The 18079-nt window shown below is 34.7% G+C and overlaps 1 protein-coding gene and 1 pseudogene across 3 annotated transcripts in view; one reads left to right on the top strand and one right to left on the bottom strand.

Annotated features, from left to right (window-relative positions):
• Positions 1-18079, top strand: part of PGGT1B (protein geranylgeranyltransferase type I subunit beta) — a 60671-nt gene that overhangs the window by 21093 nt on the left and 21499 nt on the right. For both annotated transcript variants that reach the window (XM_079143904.1, XM_079143905.1), the window contains 4 exons: positions 3274-3341; positions 5607-5758; positions 7783-7915; positions 11581-11626. In XM_079143904.1, the coding sequence (XP_079000030.1) occupies positions 3274-3341; positions 5607-5758; positions 7783-7915; positions 11581-11626 (399 nt within the window). The remainder of the gene's footprint in view (positions 1-3273; positions 3342-5606; positions 5759-7782; positions 7916-11580; positions 11627-18079) is intronic.
• On the bottom strand, positions 11637-16140 carry LOC306663545 (heterogeneous nuclear ribonucleoprotein A3-like; annotated as a pseudogene). Its single transcript, XR_013766675.1, has 2 exons — positions 13465-16140; positions 11637-13426 (listed from the first exon to the last, which is right to left on the bottom strand). The product of XR_013766675.1 is annotated as a heterogeneous nuclear ribonucleoprotein A3-like (transcript).

Below are 18079 nucleotides of genomic sequence, written 5' to 3'. Positions count from 1 at the left end.
AGATCTCTTTTTGTTGCTGTTACTTATACTGAAATATACAATTTCATTTTTCCAGCTTTGTAGACCATAGACAGATTAGAAGAGGGCAAGAAATATACATTTTTTTCCATATACTGTGACTGGTGCTTAAGATTATGTTTTTTTTCATAGTGACAGTATGCACTCTTATTTTTGAAAAGTTATTTTTACTTTAAAGATATTTTCCTATGGTAAAACTGTTAATTCTTATTTCATTTTTGATAAAATGTAATTGATTTTAAATGGTTGCTGTATATTAAGCCTTGGTCATTGCTAAAGTACAATCTAAACATGTCCTTTTAACCCTTACAAGAACCTTGCAAGGGTTATATTTGCAATGTTCCCAGTTCAAAATGGAAGAAACTAGCTCAGAGAGGTTTTTCTTCATGTCCAAAAAACATAGTGCTCGGGAAAAAAAAGATCCCGAGTTTGATTCCAAGAGTTCATACCGTAGTCTCTTATCCTTATATGGCGTTTTTGAACATTAATATTTCTGCTTTTCACAAATGTTATTAATGTAAAAGACTAAAATTCAGAAATAGCAAACAAATGCCATTATTTATTTACATCTAAGGAAGTGATATTTTACTCAAACAGATATTTCATTGAATTCTTACTGCATGTTTGCCTCTATGTAAAACATCTTGCAGAATTGTCAAATTCAGCAGGGGAATCAATATAAGCTTCCAAATGAGAGCATAAACTCAGACCCAAAAGATGGAATTAGAGCTTTCTTCCATCAAAAATAGAAATGGGGTCAGATTTTTATGAAGAAGTTTCAACAGGTTGGTAGCTGGAAAGAAGAACCTTTAGAAAGGCAATCCTAAGTGGCAGAGGGTGGGGGATTGATTATATATCTTACAGGAAAATACACCTTTTGACACTGCCCCTCTCTCAACTTTAGGGTGATTTAAACAAAGGATAAAGGGATTCGATCTGGGGGCTGTTTTAGGCAGCTTTCAAATGATACTAACTGCACAAGATTCTTTTTCCCCAAACACTAATCTAGGCCCTGCTGTGAAGGGACTTTGCAGATGGGTATTAAGGTAATACTAATTAGCTGATCTTGAAATGTGGAGATTATTCATGGTTGATAAATATATACAGGTGGGCTCAGTATAATCATATGAGCAGCAGAGGAGTCAGTCATGGAAAATGTAGTGAAAGAGAAAAGAGAAAGCCAGAGAACCATGGAAGGGATTTGAGTTTTACTGTCAACTCTGTTAAGAATTCATTTGCAAGAAATGGGAAGAGAGTCTCTAGGCACTAAGGGGAGTCCCTAGCCTTAGCCAGCAAAGAAGTAGAAACCTTGGTCCCATATCTGCTAGGACCTTCCTACTGCTAACAGCCTGAATGAGCATGGAAACCAAATATTCCTACACTACCTCCAGTAAGTAATTTAGCCCTGCCAACACTTCGAATTTATTCTGGCAAAACCTGTGTTGAACTTCTACCCTTCCAGAACTGAGAGATAGTAAGTGCCTAAAGTTGCTGAGTTTGAGCTGATTTATTATGGAAACAGTGACTAATACAGAGGACAAAATTCACCGTTGTTCATATCATCCTACACACTTAAATTGTGTTGTTTATTCCCTTCCAGACTTTGTCGAAAAATGTATCATTTGCTACATTATAAAAATAATAATGCAGACACACTTTAGTATCCTGCTTTTTCTCTTACATTTCTCCATGTTGCTATATAGTTTTATTAATAATTGTTTTAAATAGGAGCATAATGTTCCTTTTAGTGGATAACAGCATGATATACTTAATATACTTAATATAATATACTTGGACTTTTATGTCATTTCTAGATTATCACCATTATTATACTGCAGATTATCACCATTATTACCCATTTCTATGCTTATAATCTCATATTTGAAGTAAGTTCTCAGATACAAATCGTGACTTTGTCAGAGTATATAATTGTTTTTAAGACTTTGTTATGCATCAGCAAGTCTTAATGGCTTAATTTAAGTCTTTAGCAAAATAAGAGAACCATGTTCACTAGTCATTTTCACTATAAATATCTTTTTAAAATAAAAAGATTAATGGGGGAAGATAATTGATGGAGAGTTTTAAATTCAATGGGTCCTAATTTGTCCAAAGAATGCATAAGCAACTATTCCAAATATTTCAAGCAATAGAAAGCTAAATAAAGTACAGTGCCTGATTTGAAGAATCAGGAGAGTGAAAAACAGTTGTTCTGAACAAGTCAAGAACTAGTAAAGAGAGATATTAAAGCAGTTCCTCACATCAGAGCATATTTTTAAATCAGGTTTTTTTAGTAGTTCATTTGTAGTCTCCAGATCCATTCTGTCAGAATTATTTTTTAATAGCTGTCAAAACCATATTTATTATGGATGCAATTGTTTTGTTAAATTCCCAACTTTCATTCCAGTTAATGTCTTGAAAAATGAAAATTTTTTAAACAGAAAAAAAGTATGAATAAATATACCTTGAATGGGTAGAGACTTAAAGGTTAACTTATAGTACTCTATATGCTTCAAAGCCATAACCTAGAACAAAGGTCTAATACTGAAATACAGAGTACATGTTTTCTCTGGTTCTAGAGCAGTTCATACCTTATCTTGCTCTTGTGTAAATAAGCAGTGTGTTAAAGTAAAAGAAACTGAGCTGGGTGTAGTGGCTCAGACCTGTAATCCCAGTGACTTAGGGGGCTCTGACAAGTGGATCACAGTTGGAGGCTAGCTTCAGCAACTTAGTGAGGTCCTGTCTCAGAAGGACTGGGGTTGTAGCTCAGTGGTAAAATGCCCCTGAGTTCATTTCCCAGTTTTACCCCTGAAAAGAAAGGCAATTAAAAAAAAAAAAGAAAAGAAAGAAAAAGAAAAGAACACTGAGTGGGAAGTTAGGATTCTAGACCTGTTGTTTTGAACATGAATGTTTTCCATTCTGTATAAAGTGGGATTAAATATGTTGATCAAATGAAAAATGGTCATACAGGAGAAGTACAAAAGCATTTTGTGTGCGGTAAGATAGGCTATAAATAAATGTACATAGTAGGAAATCACTATTTTGTTTCTAAGTGGTATAGAAATTAAATGAGGATGTTCCCAGAAAGCACTTAGAATGGACCTGGCACATGGTAAGCATTTAACATTTGCTAGCATGAAAATGGAGACAGTGACAAAGCTTTGGTACTAAAATACTTTTTTTCTGAAAGATTGTATAATTAAACTGCTTTAAACTCTACAAAAATAAGGTGTATTTTAAATATGTTTTATTTTCTAGGATCAAATCTAAATCGCTGTGGTTTCCGAGGCTCTTCATACCTGGGTATTCCGTTCAATCCATCAAAGGTTAGTTCTTTTTGGGTCAGAAGATAGGAGAAGGGATGTAGAAGATTTTAGTGAGAAAGAAGACTAAGAAATTATTCAGAGAGAACCAGACTTCCAGGTTTTAATCAGGCTAAATGCTATTTAATAATGTATAATATAAACTGAAACCTCTTAAAGGAAAATCGTATTCCCCTTCCTGTAAGAATTACATAAACACACAAAAATTTCAGTTTTTTTTTAAAACCTCTCTTACTATTGTGACTAATTCAATGACTACCTGAATTTAAAGTTTATTGAACATTACGCAAACTTATTCTCTGTGAGACCACAGAAAGTTGTTATACAAGAAAGTCATGTAAGTCATGGTGTTAATTTTCCAGTATTTAAAACAGTACTCGGTGAACCCTAACAAACAGAAGGGAAAACTATGGGAAGACGAATTAAGAATATACTCATTCTATCAGAAGTAAACCTTTCTTCCTCATCTCCCCCTTTTTTGGGTGCTGGGGATCAAGCCCAGAGTCTAAAACTTGCCGGGCAAGCTCTCTATTAATGATCTATACCTCCACCTTCCACCCGGCCTCAAAAGAAAACTTTCTTGATCTGAGAAATTAATGGGAAATTTTATATTTTTCAAGTGAAGTGTTCTTTTTAAAATAACCAATTAAGATCAGCTGAATATTTGAAATTATAAAACTATATGCTTTTGTGTATTGTGGCATATAGAGTTACTTGATATAACTTATTTTGGGGAGTGGGGGTACCATGGAGTGAACTTGGGCACTCAGCCACTAAGCCATATCTCCAGCCCTATTTTATATTTTATTTAGAGACAGTCTCACTGAGTTGCTTAGTGCCTCACTGTTGCTAAGGCTGCCTTTAAACTTGTAATCCTCCTGCCCTGCTAGGATCACAGCAGTGCACCACTGCACCCAGCAACATAACTTTTTTTTTTTTTTTTTTTTTAGTTGTAGATGAACATATGCCTTTATTTTATTTATTTTTATGTAGTACTGAGGATAGAATCTAGAGCCTCACACTTGCTAGGTGAGTGCTATACCACTGAGGTACAACCTCACTCCCCATGACCATTTTTAAATTCAGATTTTATCTATGACAATGCCAACTCTCAGGGTCTTTATAGGATTTCTTATAAGAAGTCACATGTTTTGTGAACTTAAACAATCTTTTATAGCTTTTCAATAAAATTAACTAATTTTATTGAAGCAGTTAAGTCAGGTCAAATTAATCCCACACATATTTTGGTTTCTAAGTCTGATTTCCCGTCTTTGTGCTAGTCTAATAATTGTCCCTGTGTAAGAACATAGGCTTCATAAAATGCTTTTTGCTTGAATTCTAAATATCTACATACTTCAAGTTAACAGTATTTTATTTCCAGTTTTTTAATTTTAGTATTTTGAGTTTTTGTTTGCATTTTTTTGGTTTTTGCTATCCTAAGTACTAGTGTTTTAGTAGAGACTCAAATAATTAAACTTACATAGGAACAGAATGATTAGGTTTTTCAACTGTATTTTTAAAAATTGTTATGTGATTACTACTTTAGTATTTAATTTACATTTGTGCTGTATAAAAGTCTTTATTTCTTTTATAAATCTTTTTTGTTTAAAAGACTGTATACAAGCCTGGTGTGGATCACAGGTTTAAAGCCAGCTAGGGCAACCCTGTCTCAAAATAAAATAAAAAGGGCTGTTGATGTAGCTCAGTGGTAGAGCTCTTACCTGGCTTGCAGGAGGCCCTGGGTTCAATCCAGTACCCCCTTCCAAAAAGACTTAAATTATAAGTAATAAATTTAATTAAATATGAAGTTCATAACTACTTCTATAAAACTTTTGAGGGCCCTGAGATAAATTTAAACATTGTGTTGCCTGAAATGTATTTGATCATATTTATACCGAAATATATATTAAAAAGGAGTTTTGTTGGGTATAGAGGCACACACCTGTAATCCTAGTGACTTGCTGAGGCTGAGACAGAAGGATCACAAATTCAAGGGGAGCCTTGGCAACTTAGCAAGACCCTGCCTCATAATGAAAAATAAAGCGAGTTGGGGTTATAGCTTAGTGTTAGAGTGCCCCTGGGTTCAATCTCCAGTACTGAGGGGAAAAAAATTTTTTTAATGTGAGTTTATTTTTCTCAGTTGGATGTCTATACAAATTAGTATATACAACATTTAATTTTACTGTTTATTAACAACACTTCATGTCAAGCTAATTAATGAAGGAAGTTTTCATTTCAATTCATTAATTGATATATTTTTAAATTTAGAATCCTGGAACAGCTCATCCTTATGATAGTGGCCACATAGCAATGACCTACACTGGCCTTTCATGTTTAGTTATTCTTGGAGATGACTTAAGCAGAGTAAATAAAGAAGCTTGCTTAGCAGGCTTAAGAGCCCTTCAGCTGGAAGATGGGAGGTATGAGTCATTCCTTGTTGTTTTTTGTTTGTTTTAAAATAAAAATATTGTGGAATAAAAGAGATATAATACTAACTAGACCTTTAGAGGATCACGTACTCTTCTTAGAACTACTTAAAGTTTATTGAATACATAGTTATGTGCTTAATCAAAAAAGTAATGCGGGAATTTTTTGTGAATGAAAATGATAGTAATTTTATAATAGCACAACTCCTTTTTCACTTCATTTTTAATTTGCCTTCCATAGGAAAAAAGCGGATATTTGGAGGCAAGTATACGTTTAGTCCAAACATTCCTTAAAAATATGGAAGAATGGATGAACATGACATTTTCAAAGGGTAGAAAAAATAGTGTGCTCCTCATACATTGCTGGTGGAATTGCAAATTTGTGCAATTTGCAGCCACTCTGAAAAGCAGTATGAAGATTCCTCAGAAAACTTGGAATGGATCCATCATTAGAACCCAGCTATCCCACCCCTCGTTTTATACCCAATGTACTTAAAAGCAGCATACCACAGTGATGCAGCCACATCAATGTTTAGAGCTGCTCTCACAATAGCTAGATTGTGGAACCAGCCTAGATGCCCTTCAGTTGATGAATGGATAAAGAAACTGTGGTATATATACACAAAGGAATATTAGTCATAAAGAAGAATAAAATTATGGCATTTGCTGGTAAATGGATGGAGTTCGAGAGTATCATGCTAAGTGAAATAATCCAAGCCCAAAAAACCAAAGGCTGCAGTTTTTCTCTGATAAGTGGATGATGATACGTAACAAGGGGAGGGATGGCAGGGGGTAGGGGCACAGCAAGAGAAGAATGGAGAAACTTTGGGTTGTGTAAAGGGAAATGGGGCAGTAGGGGTGGGGGAAGGAAAGATAGTGGACTGAGACAGACATTATTACCCTATGTACATGTATGTTCACACAAATAGTGTGAATCTACATTGTGTACAACCATATCTATGAAAAGTTGTACCCCATTTGTGTACAGTGAATCAAAATGCAGTCTATAAAAATTTAAAAAGGGAAAATAAATAATTATTTTCAGAATACAAAATTAGATTAGATTTATAATCATTCTGATTTTTGAAACTCCATGTAATTTGGACTGTTCCCTGTTGTTTAGATATTACTTTGTAATGGTGGTAACCATGTAATAAAGACCAAATTAAAATCCAAGAAAAAGAAAAAGTAGTGTGCTAATATTTGGTAGTTTGTATGGTGTATCTAAAGAATTTTTCTAGAATTTTAAGTCAAAACAGTTTTTAAGTCTGCAAAGTGATACAGTGATGCAGTTTAAAGAAGACTTTGCAAACAAATCCTGCTGTATTGTTACATCTTTGTATTCATCTACTAATATTTTTTCAAAACACTGCTCCTGGTGCAGGAAAAATTAATGTAGACCTACAGAATAAAATGACATTCATAGGAAATATTATAATACTTCAGCCAGAATGTGTGATTAATATTTTACTATTGTCCTCAATTACTGCCACCTTTGTTCATAAAGAATAGCCATGAACACATATTATTACCTCTCAGAAACTAATTAGATGTGTAAAAGTTAAAACAATGTGGTCAATTAATAGTTATCTGTATGTACATTTAGAACAAATTTTACATAGCAAAACATGGGCTTAGGAATTTCTTACTGCCCAATAGGACCCAGATTTTCCTTTCTACTTTTTCTACTGTTACTTCTCAAATCAGTGTATTTCAACTTCCCTCCTTGGGAGTAAATAAACTTATTCTGAATGGTAGCATCTGGGAAAAAGTAACGTGGTAGGGTATAATACCACCCAGGTATCAGAACTTTGAAGTAGAATGTTGACTTAGAGATCATTTTAATTTATTCAGTTAATAATCCTGTAATTTACAGACAAGTAGAACATGGTTTCTAAATGAGTGATAGATATTTCTGTTAAGACACAAAATCTAACAGAAAAATTTTTTCTAACCCCCTTGCAAAAAAATTGTAGTCCAGCATTAATAGAAAATCACCTTACTGTTTTAATTTTCAGTTTTTGTGCTGTACCCGAAGGCAGTGAAAATGACATGCGATTTGTGTATTGTGCTTCCTGTATTTGCTATATGCTGAATAACTGGTCAGGTATGGATATGAAAAAGGCCATCACCTATATTAGAAGAAGCATGGTGAGTTATGTTAATGACACTGAGTAGTTTAGGTTATTATTGCTGGTATATGAGAACTGCAATAATAATGTATGCCTCATCCTTTCCACCTAAAATTTGGAAGTAAAGCCAGTAAGATTGATTTCTTGGTACCTCATGTATCAGAACACTGTGTAGAAATAGTTGTAAAGAGCAGATCAACTCCTTAGCCATTAAAATTTAATACTTTTTGTGTGTGTGTGTGTGTGTCAATGTTTTATTTTAAGTTTATTTTACGTTTTATTTTAAGTTTATTTTTACGTTTATTTTAAGACTAATACCAAGTAAAATTGCTGTTCTTTCACACAGGACAATTTAATCTTTTTATTGGCAGTAGTGAGGAAAGCTTAGTCTCAGCCATAATTATTATTTGCCCTGTTCCATCTCATATGTAAAACTGAAGTCTGACTGAAATACTAAATTTTAAGATTTATTTATTTATTTATTGTTGATTTATTTTAATTAAGTTCAAAGAAGTAACAAAGAAAACCTGAAGAAATAGAAATACTGCTTTCTAGGTTTATTACTTCCCAAGTATGAAGTTTTTAAGTTTTATAAATTAGAATTTTCAAGGATGTTAATTCAGCTTTTACAAGTTCATGTAAATACCTCATATTTCAATCTGACACTATAGGGTTCATGTATTTTCCCTCTTTAATGTAATTATGTGTTATATTTGAAGTACAGTTAAGTTTGTTTCTATTTGGATTCCTTCCATTTTGCACCCCCCTTCAGTTTGTTGATTTTTGTTTGTTAACATATGAAGCATTAATTTGATTCTGAATGTCACAGTGAAAAGGTGCAGTCACAGAAGTTTGTCTCCTTATTTCCTCTTCCATCTTCCAAACCCTTCTTGACCCCCAGATTTAACATCTTATTCCCATTCACTGTAGGTGACCATTCTCATTAATTTTTTGATTTTCTTATAGTTTTATGTTACTCCAGTGTAAGAATATGCCATAGTTATATCATCTAATTTATATATAGAGCATGTAGTTTCTGAACAGTGATATAATTAATAACTTCATGCCTGTATGTTGGCGTATTTTGTTAGAGATGTATCTTTCAGGATCAATTTGTGATTGTGGAATTGCTTGATCAAAAACTAAGTCTGGGCGCAGTGGTGCATGCCTGTAGTCCCAGTGGCTCTGGAAGCTGAGTCAAAAGGATCACAGGTTCAAAGCCAGCCTCAGCAACTTAGCAAGACCCCATCTCAAAATAAAAAATGAAAAAGGGCTAAGGATGTGGCTCAGTGGTTATGCATCCTTGAGTTCAGTCCTGGTACCACAAAAAAGCTAAATATATGTGTAATTTTATTAGATATATCTCATTTTCTCTCCAAAGCAGACGGACCAATTTGTATTCCTGCCAATGTAGGCAAATAACCTGTTTCCATACAGTCTAACCAATAGAATGTACTTTTATCTTTTTATGTCAGTGTATTTTTAATTTGCATTTCTTTTATTATGAGTGAAATGGACTGTTTTCTTAAGATCTATACAAAACCAGGCTGGAGGCCTGACTTTTTTTTTTTTTTTTTTATAATATTTATTGTTCTTTTTTGAAAAAAAAAAAAAAAAACTTAGGTATTTCAGTTTTATGTATATTCTTTTGTGTTTAGTAATTTCATGGATTTTTTTTTTTTTTCTTAAAAGAATTTCTAGTTTAAGGCTACCTGCTTTTCAGAGCAACCAAGTGTGATTTCTGAAAAGGATGGTTCATTTTAGTAGAAGGGAAAGGGTTGTGTGTTTTGTGCTGTTTCTGGCAAAAAAGAGATTCTCTTGTTTCTAGGTTCTTTGGGGTTTTTCTTATTACATGATCTTCAGACGGCCCCTCTTTCTTTCTGACTTTTCTCATCAAAAGTCATGCCCTTTGAGCACTGTTACCTTGACTTGCATACCGTTTTAAATCCCTTTCCTGTATTTAGTGCTGTATTTTATCAGATCTCTTTCAGTTTAGGCAGTCCTTGATTTTCATAGAAGTACTAAACCATAATGATAACCATGCATACTGAAATTATGCAAAATTATTTTAATCATTGATGGGGAAAATGCTAATTGTTCTGTGACCTTTGAAAGTTTTTGCCAAAGCACAAAAAACATTTACTGTCAAGAACAAATGTATGCAGTACATTAAATATTTAGTACACTATAATTTTAAAACGTTACAAATGTAATGTTTATTAATTCTCAGTAATACTGAGAATTAAAGTGTTTGAACAGCACTTTGCCTTCTCGCTTTGCCTTCTCATTATGTAACTGACTATATGGAGTGAGCGTTTTTTGTCTAGGCCAGTGATCATACTCCCAGGTTTCTGGTAGTTTTCAATTTGTTCTTTGTGTTTTCAATGTTGTGAAATATCTCTTGAGATTGTTACATTTTTGTCAGAAATGTTTCTCTAGAATATCTTCATCCTTTTTTATCTCAACTCCTTTCACCTTCACTTATTTCTTCTGATTGCATATCTAGAACTTCTCAAACAGCAGCATTTTCAACATGTCAGCGACAGCTGTTTCTTCTGTGACTGTTTGTTTTCATGTTTATTTACAGTGTTATCGCTTTTTATTTCTTTACTGTACTTTTCGTCTTTAGTTACTAATCCTTTCTTTTCATTATGCATTTTTGTAAAACAGCATGTGGTTTGTCACTGAGAAACAAAGAGACAGTATAGGCACATGCTTGCTGTGTGAACTGAACAGCATTTAATGACCAATTACTAACAGACTTTGAAAAGGAGGATGTAATTGGTCACTGGTTATGATGCATATCTGTTATTTATGTAATGACATGTGGACTGAAAAACTTAACACTTTATGCAATTATGATTAATATACCATACTTAATGAAATTTGAACCCTTTTTATTTTTAAAGTTATGGTAACTGGAATTTGTACAGATTGGAACTATGCAAAACAAGGGTTATTATATTTTTGGTATTGGGGTGAACTTTATTTTTTAGGCAGTGATCTTTAAGTGAATCTCAGACCTATCATCTCCCCCTGTTGTTTTCCTCATAATTTTTCACAAATCACCCTTCACTTTCTAAAAAAATATATCAGAGGTTTGAGAGGTAGGTTCCTGAGATTTGATATTTCTTTTTCTATAGACAGTTGGTAATCTGAAGCTTGAGAATTTCTCGTTGCTTTGCTAAGGTTTGAGTTTTGTAAATTTTATTGTTCTTATTCTGTTTTGATTTTTTTAACAATATTGGGAAATTGAAATTTAGGCCATTCTTACCCTTCAGCAAGTCCATACTGTCTCACTAGATTTGTTTCATGTTCATAAAGTTCTATGACACTAAAATCCTTATGTTTTCATTCAACTCTTACGTAACTGCAAATGTTAGAGGAATAGGGGTGAGCACTTTTTATTAGGTAAAAATTGAACATGTGGATGCAATCTTTGAACAGTCTATTCTCAGAATTGCATGCATTTAGTGATTTGGCTTGGTGAATAAAAGACAGGTATTTGGAAAATGCCTGCTTCTACTTCTCTGTGGAGAAAAATGCAAATTTTGAAAGATGCAAAGGAGAAATGAAAATAAAAGATTTTCTAAAAAAAAAAAAAAAGCCACAATGGCGACTGTTAAGTCATTTATTATTCCATATTTTTTTCTTATTAAACTAAATAATGTTTTTCTTTTTCAGTCCTATGACAATGGGCTTGCACAGGGAGCTGGACTTGAATCTCATGGTAAGACATCTTAAATGAATGTGTAGTTTCTTTAAACAGTATGGAAGATCTCTGAAATTTGTCTTAGCCCTTTGGGTAACCTTATTATCTTCTTTGTAACTTTCCTACCTCTCTCTTTAGACCCTGTTGTACCTATTTGAAGCCTCTTGGGTCAACATTCATTAAGGCATTATTCAAACTAGTGTTCATACAATATTTCCTAGTAATTTATTCAAGTGTTAACTGTACAAAAATATCTTAAGATTTCTTAACCTTTGTTAGAAAACAGCAGGTTTTTTGTTTGTTTGGTTTTTCTTTTTGTTTTTTTGGTATAATGTTCAAAGACCAGAACAAAGAGATGCAGAATATCTAATATGAATCAATAAATTCATGAAGAGATGAAGATTTTTGTTCCTTAATATTATTATCCATAGACATAGACATAAAACATTTTGCTGCTTAACATATGTTTAGTAATAGTGGTCTCTCAAATTTTCCTCACTTGGCAGAAGCAAAATAGTGAGATGGTGGTCATTAAGTTTGTCAGCACATCAATAGCTTGAACTCAATGAAATTAAAATTGCCATTCAGAAGTAAATAAGCGTGCATTCTTCTTTTCTAAAAAGGAGCCCAGATCTTATAGGTTTTCTGAGTGAGCTTCAATTTTCTCTTCATCACAGCAGTGTTTGTGTTGTTGTTGTTGTCTTGTTTTAAATATATTTATTTGTTTTCTCCATCCCTCTGCTAACATGATAGAGTAGGAAGAACAGATCAGTCTTTATGTCATGATTCTGGCACCAGTTGTGTGACCTTGACTTCTCTTTTTATTTATTTTATTTTTTTGTGGTGCTGAGGATTGACCCCAGGGCTTTGTGCTTTCTAGGCAAGCACTCTACCCTCTGAGCTATACCCCAGCCCTTGGCTCCTCTCTCAAGCGCAACAGAATGGAAATAATTGTCTTTATTATGAAAGATAAAGGGGAAAGTTGTTTGTAAACAGTAAAACATGTATAAAATTTTATTTTTAACATATATTCCTTGACCCTATATCCTAAAATATCTCCCAGGTTGTTGTCCTATCAGATATCTCCTCCCCCTCTTGCATCTTCACTCCTTCCTTCAGTTTAGATATTTGTAGGGTATATGATACTAAGGGTATATGGAGGACTATCTTGGATTTTCCTCTGAAACCATGCTATAATTTTGGCTCCATAATTCTTGTGTGTGCCTAAGTTACACATGATTGATTGTAGGAGGAACTGGTAATAGAGATACTGGGCAAGGACTCACTGACCTGTGCACATAGAATCCTGTACAGTGGCATTAGTTACTGCAAAAAGAGTGTTATTGCACAACCAACAGGGAGGTCAGTCTCGATAAGTTCAGATCTGCTTCCCTGGTCAACTGGTAGGTATCAGGAGGAATTTATAGGAAGGGAAAAAGAAGAAGCTACTTACTGATTGAATGTCAAGGGGAAGCTTTAGGGTTCTTTTACATAGGTGTAGATGATCATCATGCCTCTTTATAGGTCACATGTTTCTTTTCTGAAGGCAATTATTTTGAGTTTGTGATGTCAAAGGTCTTAGCTGGAGAGCTGACTTCTTCAGCACATCCTCATTCTTGAAAAACTGACTTCAGACTTTCAGACTGTCCTTAAGACTTGTCCTGCAAGATAACTGAGAACTTTGTTATCTAAAGGTTATTTAAAGACTTTGTCCAGCTGGGTGTGGTCGATGCCAGCTTCAGCAACTTATCAAGGCACTTAGCACATCAGTGAGACCCTTTATATTATACAAAATATAAAAAAGAACTGGGAATGTGGCTCAGTGGTTAAGCACCCCTGGGTTCAATCCTCAGTACCAAAAAAAAAGACTTTGTCCAGGTCTTAACCAGTTTCCATAGCAGTTACATTACTAGTTCATCCACATAATCAGAAGTGATATAGTTATAATGATACTAAGAAAATGGGATAACTCTTAAAAATTTCTGAAAAGATAGGATCGTGGTGCTCACTGCTGAAATACTCAAGCTGGAAAGACATTTAACCAGCACAGGAGACCTATGGGACAGACACTGTTATTTCCAGTAAATTGGAATTATGTTTTCTGGGATATGAAACAGGGGCTGCTCAAACACTTTGGAAGGCTCCTAACAGGATAAAAACCTTCCTGAGGCATGCAAGTCATTCTTTTTTTTTTTTTTTTCTTCCTCCTTTTAATTCCTTAATTTTGTATTCCTGGTACCACTACCACAATTTACAGGGCAATATAACTGATGTAATGAAAAGAAAAAGCTACAACAGATAAAAGGCCTCAGAAGTGTACATTTAATTGACACTACATTGCATTAATCAATAGCTGCACTTTTTGCAGATTGTGGCTATTACAGTCCTGAACAGGAAGGGTTTCCTGTTTAAGCTCAGTAACTTTTCTGACTATGGATCATCATTCCTTCTGTGGCAGATTTTTACAGTTCCTCTAATGCGTTTGGGATGACTGTCTCAAAGTAGCCTGAAGTTTTTCTGACAACTTCCCACTCACTCTCTCTCCCACTAAGAACTGTAGCTCTTTTCTGCTATTTTTAAAACCTTCTGCTACCATATCCATCACTTTCACCAGATCCATAACCATAGGAACTGCCAGAGTTTCTTCCACCAAAACTGCCCCTCTTCATGGGTCTATAATTTGATTGCTGTTGTCCCCTGTAATTTCCAAAATCATTATAGTTCTCACCACCACCATAGTTACCACCATCAGAATTTCCTCCTTCATTCTAACCATCATATCCTCCTCCTCCACCACCATATCCACCGCTACTACCATAGCCTCCTCTACTACCATAACCAGGACCACTGCCATAGTTGCCACCATTACCTTCAGATCCATTATATTCACCATCACCTCCTCCATAACTACCTCTGCTGCCACTACCTCCACAACCATAGCTGCCTCTTCCATGAAAGTTTCCACCATAGCCAAAATTACCTCCACCACCTCCAAAGTTTCCTCCACGACTCACAAAGTTGCCAGATCTACTTCCATGACCTCTTTGTGATTCAGCAGACTGCATCTCTTGTTTAGAAAGGGCCTTTTTCACTTCACAGTTATGCTCATTAGTAGTGTGGTATTTCTGAACAACAGTTTTGTCAACTATATTATTATCACCAAAAGTTACAAAAGCAAATCCTCTTTTTCCCACTCTGCCTGTCTTCCATAACTTCTATGGTTTCAATCTAGCCATACTTTTCAAAGTAATCTCTTAAATTATATTCTTCTGTACCACCAACAAAAATTTTCTTCACTATTAGGAGGCTTTACAGAATCCTCTCTAGAAACAGCTCTCTTTGGTTCTACTACACATCTATCAACCTTGTGTGGCTGAGCACAAATTGCTGTATCCATCTCTTCAACACAAGAGTGAGTCACAAGACCAGAAACCCCTGGAATGTTTTGTTTGGGGGTCTCTCATTACCACACAGTCTGTTAGTGTTCCCTATTTCTCAGAATGTTCTCTTAAACTATCATCTGTAGTTTCAAAGCTCAGACCACCAATAAACAGCTTCCTCAATTGCTCTGGTTCCTTTGGATCATGGCTGTCCTCCCCGCACCGCAGGCAGCAGCAATGACAACAGCCGGAGTTGGGCTGTAGATGACCGGGCATTGCTTTTATCTTCATTTTGAGACTGGACTCGCCTCTTCCAACTCAAGTTCAATATGGGACCAAGAAGAAGAGGCGCACAATTCACTCTTATGAGTTGGTTTTGTTTAGCTTGATGGGTTTGAGACCTAAAGCCCTAGAAAAGAGTTTCCTAATCAGAATGCCACAGTATCCTTGTATATCTCAAATAGAGTGTAGGTATTTTCAAATACTTTATATACTATGAAGGTGAGTGAGACTGAAAGTACTACCCTAGAGGTCTTTGGTGTAGCCTTCCTTCCCTTTTTTAGCACTATCCATACTAGCAAGTAAAACTTTTTCCTAACATGAAGCCCTGCAATTTGCCAACCCCATCAGGTGATTGTTTTCTTCCTTTTTTCTTCTTATTGTTAATCTTTTTTGGAAAAGTGGTCCAAATATATACTATTTGCCTGTTTTTGCAAATGCCTTTTTTTTTTTTGTACCAGGGATTGAACCCAGGAGCACTGAGCCATATCCCCAGTCTTTTTTGTTACTTTGAAATGAAACAGGGTCTTGCTAAGTGGTTAGGAACTTGGTAAGTTGCCCACGCTGGCCTTAAGCTTGTGATCCTCCTGCCTCTGCCTCCACATCTGACTTTTTCCTTAATTTTCCATGTAAACCTTCAACAACTTAACGAAGTTTCTCTTTTAAAGTCATGAATAATTTACTTTTCAAATCCAGTGTGTTTTGCTTATTTCTCATCCTTTATTCATTGAAGCATTGAAAGCTGTTAACTTCTCCCCTTCTTTCTTGAAATATCATCTTCTGTTTGTACAGCTTTCCAATTAATTGTATGTGGTTCCTTTACCATCTGTTTTTTCTTTGTATCTCTTACCCTCAATCCATCTTTTCCTTTTTATTTTTACATTTTTTTTTGGGCTTTATTGATTGATGGGATTTACAATGATATATCCACATATAGATATATACATAGTAAATTGGTCATGTCCATCCACCCTTCTGCTTTCCCCTATCCTGCATCCCATGTCCCCCATTACCCTTGCCAGTCGCCAGTAATCCCTCTTCTTTCAGGTTGACTTTTTAAATTATTTGTTTTCCTTTTTTCAATTTCCATATGAGAAACAGAAAATACAAAACTTTCTTTCTGTGCCTGACCTTAATAGAAAAATAACGTCCTCCATCTCCATCCATTTTGCTGCAAATGACGGGATTTCATTCTCCTCTATGACTGAATAATACTCTCTGTATTGTATACACATTACATTTTCTGTATTGATTTATCTGTTGATGGGCACCTGAGCTGATTCCCTGTTGTAGCTATCACAAAAAGTACCACTGTAAACACGGGTATGCAGGTATCTGTTTTATGTACTTTATTCATTTGCATAGTGGCTACTAGTTCACATTCCCTCCAACAGTGTTAAAAAGGATCCTTTCTTTCCATATCCTTGCCAACATTTATTATTTTTTATTGTTGATAATAACCATTTTAACTTGAAAGAGATAGTATCTTGTAGGTTTGATTTGCATTTCCCTGATGACTTATGTATTAGGCATTTTTCATTTATTTTATTGTCCTTTTATACTTCCTCTTTTGTGAAGTGTCTGTTCAGATCATTTGCCCATATTTTTAATTTGATTACTCATTTATTTTTGTTGTTTTTCGAGTTCTTTTTCTAGATACAAGCCCTGTGTCAGATGAATAACTGGCAAATATTTTCTCTCATTCTGTAGGTTTTCTCTTCACTCTTTTTTCTTTGCTATACAGAAACATTTTAGTTTAATGTAATCCTATTGGTTAATTTTTTCTTTTGTTTCCTGGGCTTTGGGAGTCCTATTCAGAAAATCATTGCCTCAATATTTTTAAGTTTTTCCTCTATGTCTCTTCTAGTAGTTTCAGAGTTTCAAGTCTTATATTAAGGACTTTAATTCAGTTTGAGTTGATTTTTAAACAGGGTAAGAGATAGAGGTCAAGTTTCAGACTTCCACTTGTGGAAATTCAGTTTTCCTAGCACCATTTGTTAAAGAGGCTGTTCTTTCTTCACTGTATGTTTTTGGCAACTTTGTGAAGAATCAATTAGCAGTAGATATGTGAATTTATTTCTGGGTTCTCTATTATTGCTAGTACCATGCCATTTTTGTTACTGTTGCTCTGTAGTATGTCTTTTTTTTTTTTTTTTAAGATGTTATTGGATCTTTATTTTATTCATTTATTTACATGTGGTGCTGAGAATCGAACCCAGTGCCTTGCACATGCCAGGCAAGTGCTCTACCTCTGAGCCACAACCCCAGCCCTGTAGTATGTCTTGAAGTCTGGTATTGTGATGCCTCTTGCTTAGCTCTTTTAGCTCAAGATTGCTTTGGCTATTTGGGGTCTTTTGTGCTTCCATCTGAATATTAGGGTTGTTTTTCTAGTTATGTGAAGAATGTCATTAGTATTTTAATGGGGATTGCATTCAGTGTGCAGATTGCTTTGGGTAGTGTAGATATTTTAAACAATATTCTTTCTATTTATGAACATGGAAGATCTTTCCACCTTTTAGTATCTTCTGTTTCTTTCTTCATTGTTTTCCACTTTATATTGCATAGGTCTTTCACTTAGGTTTATTCCTAAGTATTTTGTGGGAGGCTCTTGTGAATGGGATCACTGTCATGGTTTCTTGCTCAGCCAGTATTGGTATATAGTAAAGCTGCTGTTTGCTTGTTTGGGGGGCATTGGGGATTGGACCCAGGGGTGCTTGGCCACTGAGCTATATCCCCAGCCCTTTTTTTTGAGACAAGGTCTCACTTAGTTGCTGTGACTGGCCTTAAACTTGTATTCCTCCTGCCTCAGCCT

Source organism: Sciurus vulgaris, assembly GCF_902686455.1.
Source record: "Sciurus vulgaris genome assembly, chromosome: 6".
In the NCBI taxonomy this organism is placed as follows: domain Eukaryota; kingdom Metazoa; phylum Chordata; class Mammalia; order Rodentia; family Sciuridae; genus Sciurus; species Sciurus vulgaris.
Note: the sequence above shows the minus strand (reverse complement) of the source record. Positions and strands in the feature narration are given on the sequence as shown.